The 17,916-nt window shown below is 30.3% G+C and overlaps 1 protein-coding gene and 1 long non-coding RNA gene across 3 annotated transcripts in view; one reads left to right on the top strand and one right to left on the bottom strand.

The window, feature by feature from the left end:
* Positions 1-532: 532 nt before the first annotated feature.
* LOC145306513 (uncharacterized) lies at positions 533-1,445 on the bottom strand. Its single transcript, XR_013875048.1, has 2 exons — positions 1,335-1,445; positions 533-848 (listed from the first exon to the last, which is right to left on the bottom strand). It is a non-coding gene; the product is annotated as an uncharacterized LOC145306513 (long non-coding RNA).
* LOC145306511 (protein Wnt-5b-like) overlaps positions 730-17,916 on the top strand; it is a 109,595-nt gene continuing 92,408 nt past the window's right edge. Inside the window, exons 1-2 of one of the 2 annotated variants that reach the window (XM_080148653.1) lie at positions 730-857; positions 1,337-1,443. In XM_080148653.1, coding sequence (XP_080004779.1) covers positions 1,346-1,443 — 98 coding nt within the window. In that variant the 5' untranslated portion in view covers positions 730-857; positions 1,337-1,345. Of the gene's footprint in view, positions 858-1,305; positions 1,444-17,916 lie in introns of those variants that run through there. The other variant, XM_080148652.1, reaches the window with a different exon arrangement.

Genomic DNA, 17,916 nt, shown 5'->3' with positions numbered 1-17,916 from the left:
CAAGTGTCCGTCGGTGTATATACAAACCCACTAAATAATAAAATAACTTTATAATTGATTTCCATGTGATATAAATGTCCTATTCTCTCAATTTTTGGAGAATTGATTCTCAAGATGATTAGGCCCATTGTTATTAGGAAAGCATCTCTTTATCAAATATTAAAATGTATCAAAATAAGTTAAGTAATTTTGCAACAGATTCACATTAATTATCATTATTATTAATCAATTATAGTTATGTTATTACTAAATATTAGTTATAAAAAAAACTATTTTAAATAATGTAGAGAACCAAGATGTTTAGCAAAATTAGGAATTCCCTAATTGTTTTTGAAAACACATGAATGTACATAATAACGTACATGCACAAAAACTTTGCTGTCAAAACTTCAATTCTTTTGAAATAAATATATCTATCTATTTTTTAAATACCCAAATTTATTTGTGCCAACTTGTACGCACACCCTGCCCTTCCGTACGTCCGTCAGTCGTCCCCCCGTCACAATTTCCCTCGGCCGTGCTTCGCGCTGTGGTGTGCCGCCAACATACCAGAGTGGCCGCGCCGAGAGCTCTCAGTAAGTTCTGATAACACCCGTGTTAGGCTATGGAGAAAAACTCCACCAATTTTGAACAGATTTTTCCTGTTCCAATTTTCATTGAAATTACATAAAAATAATCCCCAAAAAAGTGAATTAAAGTGACCAAAAGTATCAAAAAAGTGTAATATTTATCATAAAAAAGTGATTAAAAAACCAGTGTTGTTATATATAAAACAATATATATAACTTAAAAAGTCAAGAAAAAAAGTTATTAAAAATCAAAACCAGTGTTAAAAAACAGTTATAAAACTTTAAAAGGGATAATTTTGATTTTGGCTCTTTTTAATTTGAATTTAAACTGAAAAATTTGGTATCTTTTTGTTTAATTTTAAACTTTATATTAGTAAGTATACATCGTAGTATAGACAGCTTTCCGTGGATATTAAATGGAAAATTTTAAGACTAACTCCAGTTTTGTTAGCCTCGAGGGTTAATAAAGCTGGTATTAATCTTATATCTTTTTTTTCATTTTAATGTGCATAGAAAATTGTCTGAAATTCAGTACGATATATAGTTTTTCAGTGTGGCGGAGAAACGGTTCTAATCCACCGGATATTAATCGGTTTCGAAAGCCATACTAGAAAAAAATTATATTTATATATTTTATTTGGCTTTTTGATTACTTCTATAATAAAGTTTCTTTTAATTTGACATTACTACTATCACTAAATTTATTTTTTTATTGTTGATTCAAGTCCAAAAAAGACCAAAATCAAAACTGCCCATTTCTCCAACAGTGTTAAAAAATGGCGACAGAAAAACAGCGAATGGCTATTTCTAGCATCGTGCTTTTAGCAGCATTTGTTCATACCGGGTTGGCGGTTAAAAATCTCGGCACTTGGATGTAAGTGAATATTTTATACAGCTGTAGAATAGTTATTTATTGCATCGTATTAGAAACAGCTTTCCGCGGATATTAAGATTAAAAATTATTAGATTAAAACAAGTTTTCTTAGCTATAAGCTATATGTTTATTCACATTTTTAATTAGACATAAATTTTTACAAGGTATAACAACAAACGTTTTGACAATATAGAAAAAGTTATATTGTAATTGCTTTTAAAGAAAGTTAGCGGCTACTTCAAGGACACTTTCAATTTAGTTTGAAAAAGAAAGAAAAATTCAGTTTGGAAAGTTTTTTTTTTGTAGAGACGATTCCTCTTGGAAAGATGAAAAATAATTTATAAAACTTCCCTGTATATATGAGAAACTTCGCTGTATAGAAGACTCATAGATAGGTTCAGAGGTTAGCGAGATCTTTTGCTACACACAGAAAGACATTTGTTAAGCATAACAAATATTAAACAGATTCAAATAAATAGTTGAAAAATCACAACTTAATGTGTTTAAAAGCTACCAAATTTGATATTCTCTAGATTTAGTGTATTTTTCTACAGGTAAATTGGCATTTTTTGGGTTTCATTTATAGCTTTATTAAATAAACAAAGCATAGCTGTAGCAAAGTGTCACAAATATTGTCTTTAATGAAAATTAACACAGTAAAGCTTTATTTGACAGGGAGGGAGGGGACATTAATCTGTTTAGTCCTCAAAGTTTTATACTAATGATTTTTTATTTGCTGGCTTAACATTTTTGGGGTCTTTTATTGAATATTGATTGGTTTATTAAGTTGGAAGTCCAAACATTTCAACTAGTAATTGGTTCTACAGATAAGGTAATTTTTGTATCATCATTTGGGATGTACTTCCAATATTCGGCCATTGTCTTGTCCTTTTAGATCCCTGCACAGTAAAGCTTTATTTGATCTAGTTTATTGATATTCTTATCAAATACCTTAAAGAAAGATGACTAATTGTCATGAATACAGGGATATATAAATAGAATATAATATATTTGACCCTAATATTTGTTATAAATACAAATTGATGTCATTTTAAAAAGTGTTATCGACATGAAATTAAGAGAAGGAGATGATATTGCACTTTAAGTTACACTGGTACCCAAAGAGTTGTATAATCCCGTTGTCTTATTCGTTGGATCAAATTTTTTTTATACTTTTATTGAATTTTGATGTAGTGTCCAAACTAAAGAAGGTTTTATCTTGTATATCATCATTGGTTATGTACATCAATGAATTGTTCATTGTCGTATCCCTTAGAATTCCTGCATACAATTATAAAAGCTAATCTACTATTGCTTATTACTTTTAGGAATCATATATACGAATTAAAGCTATTCTGATAAGGCTGGTTTAACAAAGCATATAGTTTGAAAAATTTATATATTATTATACTATTAATAAACCCCTGATTAATTTGAATGGATTTTATAAGATAAGAAATTAACAGGGATGTAGGGTAAGGCACAAAGCAAGGGGACAATGGGCTGTCCCCAAAGTTTTAAAAACATTTTTTATTCGTTGGCATAAGAACTTTGGGGACATAGTGGATTTTGATTGGTTGATTCATTAAGCTCAATCGTTTCAACGACTAATTGTAATCTACAGAAGAGGTAATTTTGTGTATCATTATTGTCTTATCACTTCAGATCCCTGAGGTACTTTGAAATTGTTGTTAATTTCATTGTTCTTTTGTCGGCGATGAGAAATTTTTTTTTTAAATAAGAAAAAGTAATTTCCCCTCTTTTGAAATGACAGTATTTTGATACTCTAGTTTAACATATGGAGAAGAAAGGGGGAAGATCAAATCTCATTTAAATTTCCATATTCAGTTTTACCTGAAATCATTATGGGAGAGGTTAATTAGTCCATGGTGCTATCCTTGCATTTCTGAATAAAAACAGTTTGTGTTTCCTTATTTGATTAAAGATTAGCACTCTTAGGCGGGGGCGTTTTATCAGGGAGGGAGGGGACATTGGGCTGTTAATTACACTAGTCCCCTAAGTTTTCGTATTCTTTGACAACTTTGGGGACTTTTATTGAATTTTGATTTGTCGGTTCATTTAGTTTTATTAACTAGTGTAATTTACAAAAAAAGGGTATTTTTGTGTTTCATTATTTGGGATGTACATCAATTTATTCATTGTCTTATCCCTTTTGATCCCTGATTTAAATAGGGATTTAGATCCCGAAGTAAATTAAGGCATGTTAGAATAGTCCCATGAATATAAAACTTTGATTTTGTTCTCTTTTGTCACCAAATTTGATAGGTAAAATTTCTTTTACATTACGGCTTTGAAACCGATTAATATCCGCTCGTTCCTTGCCATACTGAGAAAAAAATGTATTGATTCGTATTACAGTCTTACAGAAAATTTTTCACTATTATAAAAATATCCATATGAAATTAATCTTATATTTTTTCATTTTACTATCCGCGCAAAGCTGTCTATAATACGATGCGATAAATAACTATTATGTCATTCTTGTTTTATTATAAAGAATATATTTAAAGCAAGATAGTTAAAAAGTAAACATTATATTATTTATATGTAAAACTTAGATTACAGTAAATAAATCTCTTAAGACTATTGAGAATCACGAAAATGATTTTTATCAACAAAAACTAAACAAAATAAACAAAAATGAAATTATTATTACAGCTTTCCTCGGATTTTAATTTTAATATTATTTTCATATCAGAAAAAATATAGAAATTTTCTGTAAGCGATTTTTCAGTATGGCCGAGATTCGGTCCTAATCTGAGGATATTAATAGATTTAAAGCAATACTTTTAAAAAGTTCATATTTACTTTACCAATTTATGTATATTCTAAAAGTAAAAAAAATAGATCCTCATTTTACTTTTCCTTGTATCCATATTCATAACACGAATTAAATGATATATAGAGATGTTACTCTAATAAAATAATACTCACAGCTTGCTAAAATGACCCACTTTAATTCATCCTACCCTCCCCCAAAATAAATGAGCAAATGAACAAACTAACCAAAAAATGAGGTCCATATAAGTAAGCTAAATTGACGAAAAATGTTTTCCTGTTCATATATCCACGTATATCTTATATCCATTACTATAAATAAAATCTCTCCCAATTAATATTGTAAATAATACTGTATATGGATATCGACTTTTTCAATCAGAAATATTAATTTTCATAATTAGTGTGTTTTTTTACAAAGACCCAACATAGATTAATTTTTCCCTATTGGCACTTATTTATTTTGGCTCCAAAACTTTGAGTTCTTTATTAGATTTGATTGGTTGGTTCCAAACTAGTAAGGTCCATACTTTACAGTCAATAATTTTAAACTATATAAGAGGAAATTCGGTTGATTATAATTGAGGATGTAAATTAATTTATAATAAAATGTACAACCTAATTTGCTATTGTCATACCTACTATGTTTAAGTTTAAGAATAAGTTTTGATTTTGCAATTGTTTAATTTAAGAGTAAGTTCGTTCCTAATAAAAATATGGTTTGTATTTTTAGGAACAAATCTACAATAGGAATAATTTTGTATATCATCATTGGGGATGCAAATTAATTTATCCTCTCATTGCTTGATTGTAGAGCAAGATCGCTCCTAATAAAAATATGGTTTGTATGTTTAAGAACAAATGTATAATAGTGGTAATTTTGTGTATTATTATTATGGATGCAAATTAAAATATGCTTTCATTGATGATTCTAGAGTAAGGTCGCTCTTAATAAAAATATGGTTTGTATGTTTAGGAACAAATCCTTAACATGATTTATAACCCAAAATAAAAGAGGATAACATTTCATGGAGAAATTATTTAAAGAGAGGTTAAATAATTTATGTATTTTTGCATTTTAAAAGGAAAAAGTCTTATTAGAGGACAAAATTAGAGGTCAAAATTCAAAGAATAATAAGTAAAAGAATGAAAATAATGTATTTAAAAAGACATTACTTGTTGAAGGGTGGTAAAAATTATATCCCATTACAGTTGCAAATGTTTTAAGTAGTTTTAACATTATAATGTTTGTTTTTTAGTAGCGAAGCTACTCTATAATTCACAATGTCCGTCCGTCCGTCTGTCCGTCCGTCTGTCCGTCCGTCCGTAATTAATGAATTGGGGGAAACGTGATTTTCTCAGCTCCTATAAAAGATAGAGAGCTGAAATTTTTTGACAACATTCCCATCATTAAGGAGCACAATTAACTATAAAACATCAATGGCGGTCGGACTGCTTTTTAGCAGGTTTTAGGCTATTTTTTATATTTTCCAAATTTTCCCCATATCTTTGGTGTTTATGGTCCGATTTTCAAAATTTTTTCAGTTAAAGATATCAAAATTAAATTTCCCGTCATTTGAAGAAACAACAATGACGGTCAGACTGCCTTTTTGCAGGTTTTTGGCTATTTTTATATTTTTTACATTTTTCCCCATATCTTTGGTGTTTATGGTCCGATTTTCGAAATTTTTTAAGTTATAGATATCAAAACTAAATTTCCTGTCGTTTGAAGAAAACAACAATGACAGTCAGACTGCCTTTTCGCAGGTTTTTGGCTATTTTTATATTTTTCACACTTTTCTCCATATCTTTGGTGTTTATGGTCCGAACTTCAAAATTTTTTCAGTTAAAGATATCAAAATTAAATTTCCTGTAGTTTGAAGAAAACAACAATGACAGTCAGACTGCCTTTTTGCAGGTTTTTGGCTACTTTGATATTTTTCACATTTTTACACATATCTTTGGTGTTTATGGTCAAATTTTCAAAAAATTTTCAGTTAAAGATATTAAAATTAAATTTCTGGCCTTTTAAGAAAAGAAACAATGGCGGCCAAACTGCCTTTTAGCAGGTTTTTGGCTATTTTTAAATGTTTGACATATTTCCCCATATCTTTGGTATTTTTGGTCTTATTTTAAAACTTTTTGCATTAACAGTTTCAAAATATTTTTTCCCATTGTTATGTGCATCTAGTATGTAATTTACTTTAACCGTCTTCATCATACAAAATAAAACAAGGTTTTGTGTTTATTTTCCCCAATAAATCTATTCTTGATTTAAATAAATACACTTTAAATCTACTTCTACGTATTACCATCCACAATGTTTTGTGCTTCGCTACTTATGGATGTTGTCATCCTTGTTTCATGTATAAACTGCTGCATTTAAAGGAAGTGGAAAGGGAAAGAACCTAAAAAACACTCCAAGACGTTAATTTATCAATAAAAACACCTAAAAACCTCGGGACTTTTATGATACTTCTCAAAAAAGGAACACTTAGCCGAACCTTGTATGCTCTTTATCAAATTACTCCATGGAAACGTCTTTGGTTTGGGAGGGATTTACTTTTTTATTTACTTTTTCTATTCCACTTCAAAGAGAATAGAAATTGAGTATTAATACATTGTGAAGCCCCATGGGGGTAGGATTGGGGTAGGTGGGTTAGGGAAGCCCCATAGGTGTGTTTGGGGAGGGGGGGGGGGGGGTAGAGAAGCCCCATGGGGGTAGGGAAATAATTCTAATTTTAATCTGTACGGGGTCCTAAAGTCAAATCATTTATTGATTTTTAGTAATTATTAAAATTTTCAGAAAAATCAATAATTTAAGAATTTTATTTTTCTATGTTACTATATTTATCTATTTCTCTTTTTAGCTCATCTATCTCTCTCTCCTTTTCTGTCTCTCTGTATGTCTCTTTGTCTGTCTGTCTGCCTATCTCTCTCCTCTCTCTCTCTCTCTCTCTCTCTCTCTCTCTCTCTCTCTCTCTCTCTCTCTCTCTCTCTCTTTCAATCTGTCTGTCCATATTCTATATCTTGATATCTATCAATCTTTCATTTTATCTCTCTTTTTCTCTTATCTATCTATCTATCCGGCTATTTATTTATGTTTTGAAAAAAAACTTCTCCAAATGCATCTAAAGAAAACTAAAAACGTAAATAGTGCATTTTTTCACTCAATATTACGATTTCCGTACAATACAGCAAATTTTAGCTTTAGCAAATTTTAAAATTGTAAAAATATTTGAGACTTTTTGCATTCAAACTCTTTAAGCAAAATCTATGTACAATTTTGGTATCCTTTAGCTTTATCTTCTAGAGATCTAGGAGCAATACTCTAAAGCCAACTATAGGATTTTAGGTTAAGTAACATCCAACAGACAACCAACTTTCGATTACAAACTTTTCGTCAGAAAGTTCTAACTGTGCATTATAGTACGCCTGTTTATGGGCCAAGACATTTCCTCAACTTTTGCTATAAGTATAATTTTCCAGAAATAGCAGCGGTAGGTACTATTTTAACGTCTCTAGTATGACGATGTATGGATTAGATTCGAAACCGATATATCTAAGAAAGCAAACAGACAAAATATCATTTACGCTAATGTAGCGGGCCGCGGGTTAATTTTTTATGATAGCGATAATATTCAATTGTTTTAAAACATAGCTAAAATTTTAAATGAAAAATTTGGTTATTTAACAAATAACTTTATTGAATTGCAATAAACGTAGTTAAGTAAATATACATACAAACATAAATTTACATTTCTAAAACAAATAGTAGACCAGGACAAACTAAATTTAGATAATATTTAACCCTTAACTTTAACAAATTAAATCTACTTATCCTATCAAATACTATATATGTATACTTGCGGCTTCGCCCCTAGCCTCTAGGGGCTTTGCCCCAAGAGGTTTGATCAAACCAATTTTTCGTATTTTAGATTTAAAAGAAAATTTTGTTAAAAAAAAATTCTTGGGGGGGGGATTTTTTTTGGGGGGGGTGGGTAGTCGACCTCACTATTTTAACTTTAGTTTTAAAAAGAAAAAAAAAGTTATAAACCTTCCCGGGACCTATGAGAAGCTACCCTTAAAGGAGACCCCGATCGGTTCAGTGGTTAGCGAGATCCTTCGCTACAAACAAACAAACAGACAGACATCGTTTTACTTTGTATTATAGATAGAAGGTTTAGATCCCTAATAATTTTATTGAAAGAATAGAAACACAGTAGGGGAACAATCCAACAATATTATTGGTTAGAAAGTGTACACATGTTGTTAAGTTTGAAGGACTGAATGGCTATCTAGTGAAATAAACCTATCCCTCAAATATTTACTCTAATCCTTATACTAAAGTAACAGGATGTTTGTCTGTCTGTGTGTCTGTCTGTCTGTCTGTGTGTCTGTCTGTGTGTACCGAAGGATCTCGCTAACCGCTGAACCGATCGGGTTCTCCTTAACAGGGTAGCTTCTCATATGTCCCGGGAAGGTTTATAACTATTTTGGGGGAGGGTACCACCACCCTCCCAAGAGAAATCGCCCCTAGAAAAAAATACCCCTCCCGAAAAAGAGACCTGAACGAAACATAAACCAATTATTTCTCTAATTAGATATTTTGGATCTACTGCAGTTCACGGTAAAATATTGCTGGTAACGAATATTGCCAAAAATCTATGAATTTTAAAGGCTGCTAGCTGCCAAACGGCTGAACGTACAGATCATGCCGGCACATTGTTTTAAGCAGCATAAGAAGGCCTACAAATAATCTGGAATAGCCATAAATCAATAATGCATAATTATCTCGCAGTGCAGAGAAATGCGCGAAAAAGGCCTATTTTACGAGTTTTTTCTTCAGTGAAGCTTTCCCTGTGCATCATTGGATCTTGGCTATTCCAGATTATTTGTAGGCCTTCTTATACCGCTCAAAATGGTGTGCGGATATGATCTGTACATTCAGCCATTTGGCAGCTAGCAGCCTTTAAAATGCATAGATTTTTGGCAATATTCGTTACCAGCAATATTTTACCGTGAACTGCAGTAGATCCGATATTTTAATTAAAAAAAACATTAAAAGGGCCACTAGAGGCCTCTAGGGGCGTAGCCGCTAGTATTACATAAAGAAGAACTAAAGGGGAAAAGTCCTTCAAAAAAATCAAAGAAATTTGTATTGAAAATCTGATGACTACACGAATATATTGACTAAAATAAAATTCATAAAGGCCCTAATTGAATATGTTATTTTAAAAGTAACATAATGTCTATCTGTCTTCCTCTATGTACTATGTTAACATATAAACCGATATACAGTGAAGCTTTTTGTAGGTCCAGAGAAAATTTGGGGGAAGTTATCTCTAACATTTCAAGCTAAATCACACCTAATAAAAATATCCTTTTTATAAAATTCCTTTACTTTGGGTAAAAAACTAAAATTGAAAGTTGAATGTTTGCTATGAGTATTTATCCCTGGTATTTATTAGTACAAAATACTCAAATAATTTTGTGGCTATCTAAATAAAATTTTGAAAGAAAATAATTTTATTTTTGATTCTAATACACAAAGGAATCAATAGTCAAATACTCAAATACAAATTCAGAAAATTTTTATGATGTTTTTATTTTCATTCAATGGGTTGAATTTTTTTTAGTAAAGATGCTCTATATTTGTTGATTTTAAGGGATAAGGCAATTGATGTTGAATTTATGTACACCCTCAATTATAGTTATCAAAATTACCCCTTATAAATATGGTTTGTACCAAACAATCACGAACTATTAAGAGTACACAAAGTTTTTAAACCAACGCACGAGATATCGCATGTGAAAGCTTTAGGTACCAGTTTATTTTAAAGTCCAATGCTGCAAATGGGGGATTAAATATAAAACCTAATTAACCTTCAAAAAACGCTGCTTTAATGATGATTTTGTTCTAATTAGAACTAAGAATACAACGAATATTGGCCCTGTCGATAATAAGTCACAAATGATCATTTTTATTTAATACTAAATATCCTTCAATTGAATTTTGTGGTGTGTTTATCTCTCAGTTACCTGCTCTTTTATCCCTGTATAAATAAAAGACTAATTGTCATGTCGAACGCTATCTCTGTTACTCAATAAAATCAGGGAAGAAGGTTACAATGAATGTCAAAATAATTAAGATTTAATTTCAATTATTTATAGAAAGTCTTAAATTTGTATACTATAGATGCAAATATAAGCGCGGATCTAAAGGCAATTAACGATAAATTATGTCACCCTCAATCATAAAAAAAAACAAATTTTCCCTGACTGCAGTTTAAAATTATTGGCTGAAAATTTTGGACACTGCTAGTTTGTAACTACTAATCAAGATTCAACGAAAGTTTACAGAGTGAACAAATGAAATAATCTGTTGATAAAACTTTGTATGATTTAGAGTTTAATGTCCCCTCCCTCCATGAATAAAATTAAGTAAGTATCATAAAAAGCTAAAATCAAGTAGTTGATGTCTTAAATATAAAAACATTTTGAAAGGTGGCTATTTTATAATATTCAATTTGCCTATATTAAGGTCTTTTTTATCTGGATCAATTGTTATAAATGACTAGGATTAACGTACATACCTCAATAATATAGTAGCTTCGCTACAAACAACAAGTAGCTTTTTGTTCCTTCTAAATCAGGGAGGGAAAGAACAATGCTACTTAAATGAATCTACAACGCTTTTTTCTCCACCAAGGATTACAAACAATCGATGGCTGAAATTTTTACAAAGTAATTGTGAAATTTTTTTTTTTCGGGTATATCTTGGAATCACTGTAAAGAAGAGCTATATTTGTTCAGCGAGATCCTTTGGTACACACAGACAGACAAACAAACATCCTGTTACTTTTATATAATGATTGTCCTATCCCAAAGCAGCTTACAGTGCCTAAGAAAAATGACATCATACAATACAAATGACCTATGATAGGCTAGTATGCTTTATAATTGACTAATGGTAAAATTTATACTGGAATATCATTGATCTTTTGTATTGTATGGCGTCATTTGTTTTATTTACTATAAGCTGCTTCTCCTATCCTTGTACCCCCTGCTTCCTAATATATTTTGATTTATTTTGCCAATCTTGATACAACTTGTGGCGCACAAAAAACTTCATGGACGTGGATTTATTTTCGTATAAATGAATAGCTTTCACAGAGATATTAATTAAGGGATAAGACAATGAATGATAAATTGATGTACACCTTCAAAATTACCTCTTCTGTAGATTAAAATTATTACTGTTAGAACACAGTAATAGTGTCTGAGTGATTATGACGTAACAAAAAAATTAGCCACTGAGAGGCCATTATAAATTTTACCATTGGTCAATAACGGCCTCTCATTGGCTAATTTTTTTTGTTACGTCATAATCAGTCAGACACTATTACTGTGTTCTTACTGTTATAATGTACAAAGAATTCAATGATTTGTAAAAGAACTTTAATGTTTTAAGCCAACGAATGAGAAAACTTGCTAAAAAAACTTATCGACCAGCAAATCAATAATCCAATGACCCCTTCTTCCTTGCGCTTTAGGATTAGGTAACATCATTAAAGTAGTAGTAATTCCAAATAATATTTTTGACTGACAGTTTACTCTTAAAGTGGGATTGTTATTGCTGTTTTGCTTATTTGAATCACTGTTCTTGGGCTTCAGAAAAACAAATATAATGAACAAAATTATCCCTTATATATATTAAGAATATTGCTGGAAAAATATTATTATTGCACGCTTGTCGCTGAAATAAGACATTCATAGAGTAGCTGCGTTATTTAAAAATTCCAACTTGTCTAAAATGGGCGGACTAATTTCTATAGGATGAGTTTATATGTTCATATAATACGAAAAATATCATATAAATAGCAATATTTGTAGTTAATTTAGATATTTTTGTTCATTTAAATAGTACACTTGGAATGGAAAAGAAAACAATACATTTTGTTTTAAACAACTTACAAGATCTTTTAGCTATCAAAGGCATTTTATAAATAGGAATTAGGTTTAAGATCAAAATAACGTTTTATTTCTTTTCCTATTATTACTTTTAAAATAAGGCACTATCTACTATAACAAGGATTACAACATCCATAAAGCGAAACTCTGAAATCAAACGGTCAAAAAACGAACATGAACACGTGTACAGTGTCAAAACTCATCATCCAAAGTTTGAATTCGATAGGAAATTTTAAAATGCCTAAATTCATGAAAGCACGGACAGAACCTAGTTATTGTTATGCTTCGCTTAGAAATGTAAAGAAGGTGTATCAACTTTTTTGCTTTTTATTTAAGATAGCTAGCCGGTTCTTTCAGTAAGTAGTAGATGTAAAATTTTTCATAGAATTCAGATATGCAATCGGTTTTTTTGTAGACCTCTTATTTTTTAAGTAATTTAAGTTTTTTAAAAAAATAATTAAGTCGGTTTTAAGGTACTAAAACGCAACAAAATAAAAGAAGAAAATGGCCAGTATGAACAAAAATAGTAAGATCTTTAATTTGACACCTTACTTTTAAAATTATGTTGAGTAATTATTGAAAAAATCTATTTTTTTAACCTCGGTTTAATAAAAACTTTAGACCTAAATATTTTCTCAAACAGACATAAAAAACATGGGTTCATATATACCTTTAGAATCAGAAAAATATTACGAATCTATTCTAAGCAAAATTGAAAAAGTTTTATAAAACTATAATAAAAAAATAAGTTTATTTTAAGAATCATAATTTTCGGCTTTAAAGGGTTAGCTTGAACCAAACCTGAACAAAACCTAAACAAAAGACAATGTAATGTAGCAGATATTTTTTAAACACAAGAAACAATAATGTATTTTTAACTGCATTGTTTTGAAGTTTATAAACAGACTGATGCATATTTGTTCATAATTTTTCATTCTTTACATGTTCTTTAATATCACTATATTTATTGTAGTATCTATTGTGTATATTGTATGAACGTTCTCCTTTTTTTCTGGCACTTCTATAGGTTAATTTTATAGGTTAATCTTCCCGATTCGTCAATTTTTGCGATTTGTGATTGGCTAGTTTAGCAGTTACAATTCTTAAAATAAACTTTTTATTTTTTCTATTTTTTATTACAATTTTTTAAAACTTTTTCAATTTTGCTTAGAAAGGATTCATATTATTTTTCTCATTCTAATGGTATATATGAACCCATATTTTTTATGTCTGTATGAGAAAATATTTAGGTTTGATGTTTTGATTAAACCGAGGTTAAAAAAATAGATTTTTTCAACAATTACTCAACAGAATTTTAAAAGTAAGGTGTCAAATTAAAGATCTTACTATTTTTGTTCATACTGGCTATTTTCTTCTTTTATTTTGTTGCGTTTTAGTACCTTAAAACCGACTTAATTATTTTTTTTAAAAACTTAAATTACTTAAAAAATGAGAGGTCTACAAAAAAACCGATTGCATATCTGAATTCTATGAAAAATTTTACATCTACTACTTACTGAAAGAATCGGCTAGCTATCTTAAATAAAAAGCAAAAAAGTTGATACAACTTCTTTGTTACAATCTTAAAATACTCAAGAAATTTTAAAACATTGTTTTTAGCTTTTAAGCCAATCCTTCGAAAATTAGTGGCTGTTTCTTATGTCTACTTTTGGGATTACTATTACACTTCATTAAAAGGTCTGTTTTGATTGATATTTGATGTAATACAAAGGCTAAGAATGATATTAGAACAAGTGTTAAATGGCAAAAAGCTTAAAATAATTAATATAATTCAAGCAAGGGTCTATTTAGAAAACGCTACAATGATGTAAAAATTTGCAATAAATAAAGCATCTTTTTATGATTTTAATTAATTAAATCAAAACTTTAACAAAAACAATTAGCATAATTAGCACAGTAAAAATTAAGATTTCCTATATTAAAAAGTAACAGGATGGGTTTGTGTGTCTGTGTAGCGAAGGATCTCGCAAACCATTTAACCGTTATGGTTTTCCTTTACAATGTAGCTTCTCATAGGTCCAGGGGAGGTTTATAACTATTTTGCAGGATGGTAACTCCACTATTCCCTTCTCCTTACTTAAGTGCCCCTAGAGGTCTTAAGAAGCCTAGCTGTTACTTGTAAAACAATTATTGATTATGCCATATTGAAATATGTTGGACAGTCGTTAGACGTAAAGACATATCCAAATAATATAGAAGCTTTGCATCTAGAAAATCAGTTTTTTCGCCACTCATTTTTACACCAATCCCTTATGCCCTAAGGATTTAAAATGATTTGTCGAAAATATCAAAACAAGTTTAATATATAAGCATTTTAAACAATAATGGCAACATCCATAAAAGGCAAAGCTTAATTAAATTTAGCCGTTGTACAAACGAACGTTATATATGTAATGTATTATGGACTGGCTGCATTAAAATTGAATTAAGTGGGAATTATAATTGGATGTAAACTTGTATTATAATGCTCCAACTAGGATGCTTAATTATATTGAGGTGATACATTTTAAGACATATATTTTTATAAACTTAAAAATGTGTGCCTAATCGTCATATAAATGACCATGTAACACACTTTGATAAATTATTGTTTGATCAGTAGATCATCTGTCTACACAAACCAATGATTGACCTTTTAGATAAAAAATTTTCCATGCTTTCTTTCTAATTTAACGAGTAACAAAATATCTTAATTGAAGCGCTTCTATCAATTTTTAATTCATCAAACAATTATTTACTACCAAAATATTTTTAAAGATTGATTTATAAACTATTGCCATATCACTGTATCCTTGATTTAACAGCTTTCATGTCTTCAAAGCTTATATCAGATCTTACTTTCCAGAAAGAAACAATAATCTTACTCCAACTTTCCACAACAAAAATACTTCTTTTCAAATATCTTATAAAAGATACATTCTGTCTCAATAATAATTATTTTTGACTAGTAGAAAAGTACAAGATGTTTTTTTTTTGATAAAATTTCCCTACATGTTTGAAGCCCTCTTTTCTACAGTTTTGATTTAAATATTCCTTTATAATTTAAGGTAATATTTCATCCTATAGTTAACCTCCTTTTTATGGATATTGTCCTCCTTGTTTAAAACCTATTGCAGTTAGGAAGGTGAAACCATTTTGTAAAAGCAGAATTATAATCTATTATTGTGATTTTGTCCCTTTAAAAAGGCAATGTATGATTCCAGTTTCCCCTTTCTTCATAATGATATCTTCTTGGCCGATATGATTTTTGTAATGTACCATTCCACTTTCAATAGAGACGAAACTGGAATGGTAAATTCATGTTTACATACCAGCCTATTTTAAACATAGTTTCCTTATACAGGGTGCGCCACATAAAACCGGACTTTTTTTAAAAGGCCATAGCGTCAAAACTACTTGACCAATCAGGACGTTTGACCCCACTATAAAAAGCTTAGGTAGTGACCTTTTAGCACAAAAAAATCTTTGGACAAAGATTGGCTCGTACTCCAAGCTGGCCGTGCTTATGTTCAACAAGGCAGATTCGAAATGCGCTGGTGGTATAACTATAATATTGATTCTTGACTAGGGCCCACTAAATCGGACCTCAGCCCATTTGAAGATGAGGTAGAGTTATGCAACTTGCTGGGGATACTGTTAGATACATAAGTAAGACACTAGAAAAGACTAGAGCTCTCTATCTAAAATGGCTTGGCTGTAATACTACGGCAAAGTGAAACGTGGCAGATTTAAAGATGTCAAAAACGTCAAAAATCGTGAAAATTTCTCGATTCTCGACGTTAGAGACCCATATGGAACTTAAAAACTCATTTTTGACTATGTATTGCGCTTACAACCCTAGCTGAATCTTCATGCCATTTCCAAAAAGGTATAGAACGTCGTCATAGCTCAACTGTGGCCCAAATGAGAGCCGCCGTGTTGATGGGCAGCTTGATAGTTAGGTGAATTTGGATCCTGCGGTTTCTCACTTTCCTAAGGAAATGGGGCCTCCCAGCAGCCCGATCTTAATTCAATCGACTTTTGGACCTGGAGCTACTTTGAAGCATGCACCAATAGACGTGCCCATACCATAAAGATCTCCATTATTGCCACTATCAAGGAGAACTTCGCCAGCTTGGAGAGGTACATTTTGACCTGGGCCTGCCGGCGGTTGAGGAGGCGGGTGGAGGCGGCGATTGATCCTGGCGGCGATTTTATTGAATGATCTAATAGTCATATACCTAGTTAGCTTCCCAGTTTTTAAAATTTAATAAAATCTTTAAAATTGACGATTTTATGTTCATTTGTTCACAAATTAGAAAAAGTCCGGTTTTATGTGGCGCACCCTGTATATAGAAATCGACATGATAGTAATGGTATACACTGGATATTTTTGAAATTTTACATAAACTGTTTTTAATTAAAAGTGGTTTCAACCTCCCAACTATATTGTGTAAAAACTCAACCAATAACTCTTTGATTTTCTCCATAAATATGTTTTGAGTCAGGGATCGTAAGGGATAAGACAATCGACGATAAATTTTAATAATCTCCCAATGATGCTATACACAATTTCCCCTTCTTTAGACACAAAAATATTGTTTGAAGAGTTTGAATACTATTGGTTTAGATATAACTAATTAAAATTAAATAAAGGAAGTACCCAAGGTTTTTAAGCCAATGTAGAAGATAACATGGTTATACAATGTACAACTTTGGGTACCAATTTATAGTCCAATGTCCCCTCACTCCCTGGGTTTGTGTAGTTATGACCATAAATATTTATGATAGTTAACTAGTTATATCTTTCACTGAAGGCCAGAATAGGTAAGAGGCAAAAATAGGATAATCTAAAAAAGATTTAGGGATGGGGCATTTGACTGTAAACTACAGTAAAAATAATATTACCTAAAGTTTAAAACCACGTTTTTTGTTTCGTTTGCTCAAAAACTTTTGTTTTGGTTCGAAACTAATAGTATCGAAACTTTTAATTATTAGAAGGGGTATTTTGGATACATTAATTTATATTTAATTTAATATTAAACTGCTATATTAATAGAACGCAGAGAAGAAAGGGTAACTGGAGATTTTAAAACTTACTTGTCCACAAATTTCTATAGAAATTATCTCTTATTTTTTTTACTAACAAACTTTATAAACTTTTGGGTTGAATAAATCTTCTTTGAGCAAAAATTTTCTACCAATGATTTTAATCTACAGAGGGGATAATGTGTTTATCGTGATTTTTAGTTGAAGCAATATTTTAGTGGTTAATTACCCGTGTACTTTATTTACTATCATACATTCTTGGACAACTGATTATCTGTCACCTCAATAGAATAAAAAAAGCGGCAATTCTAAAAGACATGTTATCTAGTATTAACATATCAACTGTACTACATTACAAAGATAAGTGAAAGTACCTTTATACATCCAATAGAGGACAAATAAAGTATTTTAAATTGTTCCAAAATCAATCAAATAGTTGTTATAATACAGTCTAGAGTTCGAATATTATTATAAAATCCCTATTATAAAGTAATAGGATGTATGTCTGTACCTAAGAATCTTGCTAACCAAAAACCAATATAGTTCTCCTTTACTGTACCTTCTTCCCAAGAAAAATAACCCCTAAAAAAATTATCCCCCTCAGAAAAAATTTTCAACACTTTTTTTAAAAATAAAATTACTGGGGGTTAA

This window comes from Acartia tonsa, chromosome 14 (genome assembly GCF_053477335.1).
Source record: "Acartia tonsa isolate MP-2025a chromosome 14, ASM5347733v1, whole genome shotgun sequence".
NCBI classification, from domain to species: domain Eukaryota; kingdom Metazoa; phylum Arthropoda; class Copepoda; order Calanoida; family Acartiidae; genus Acartia; species Acartia tonsa.
Note: the sequence above shows the minus strand (reverse complement) of the source record. Positions and strands in the feature narration are given on the sequence as shown.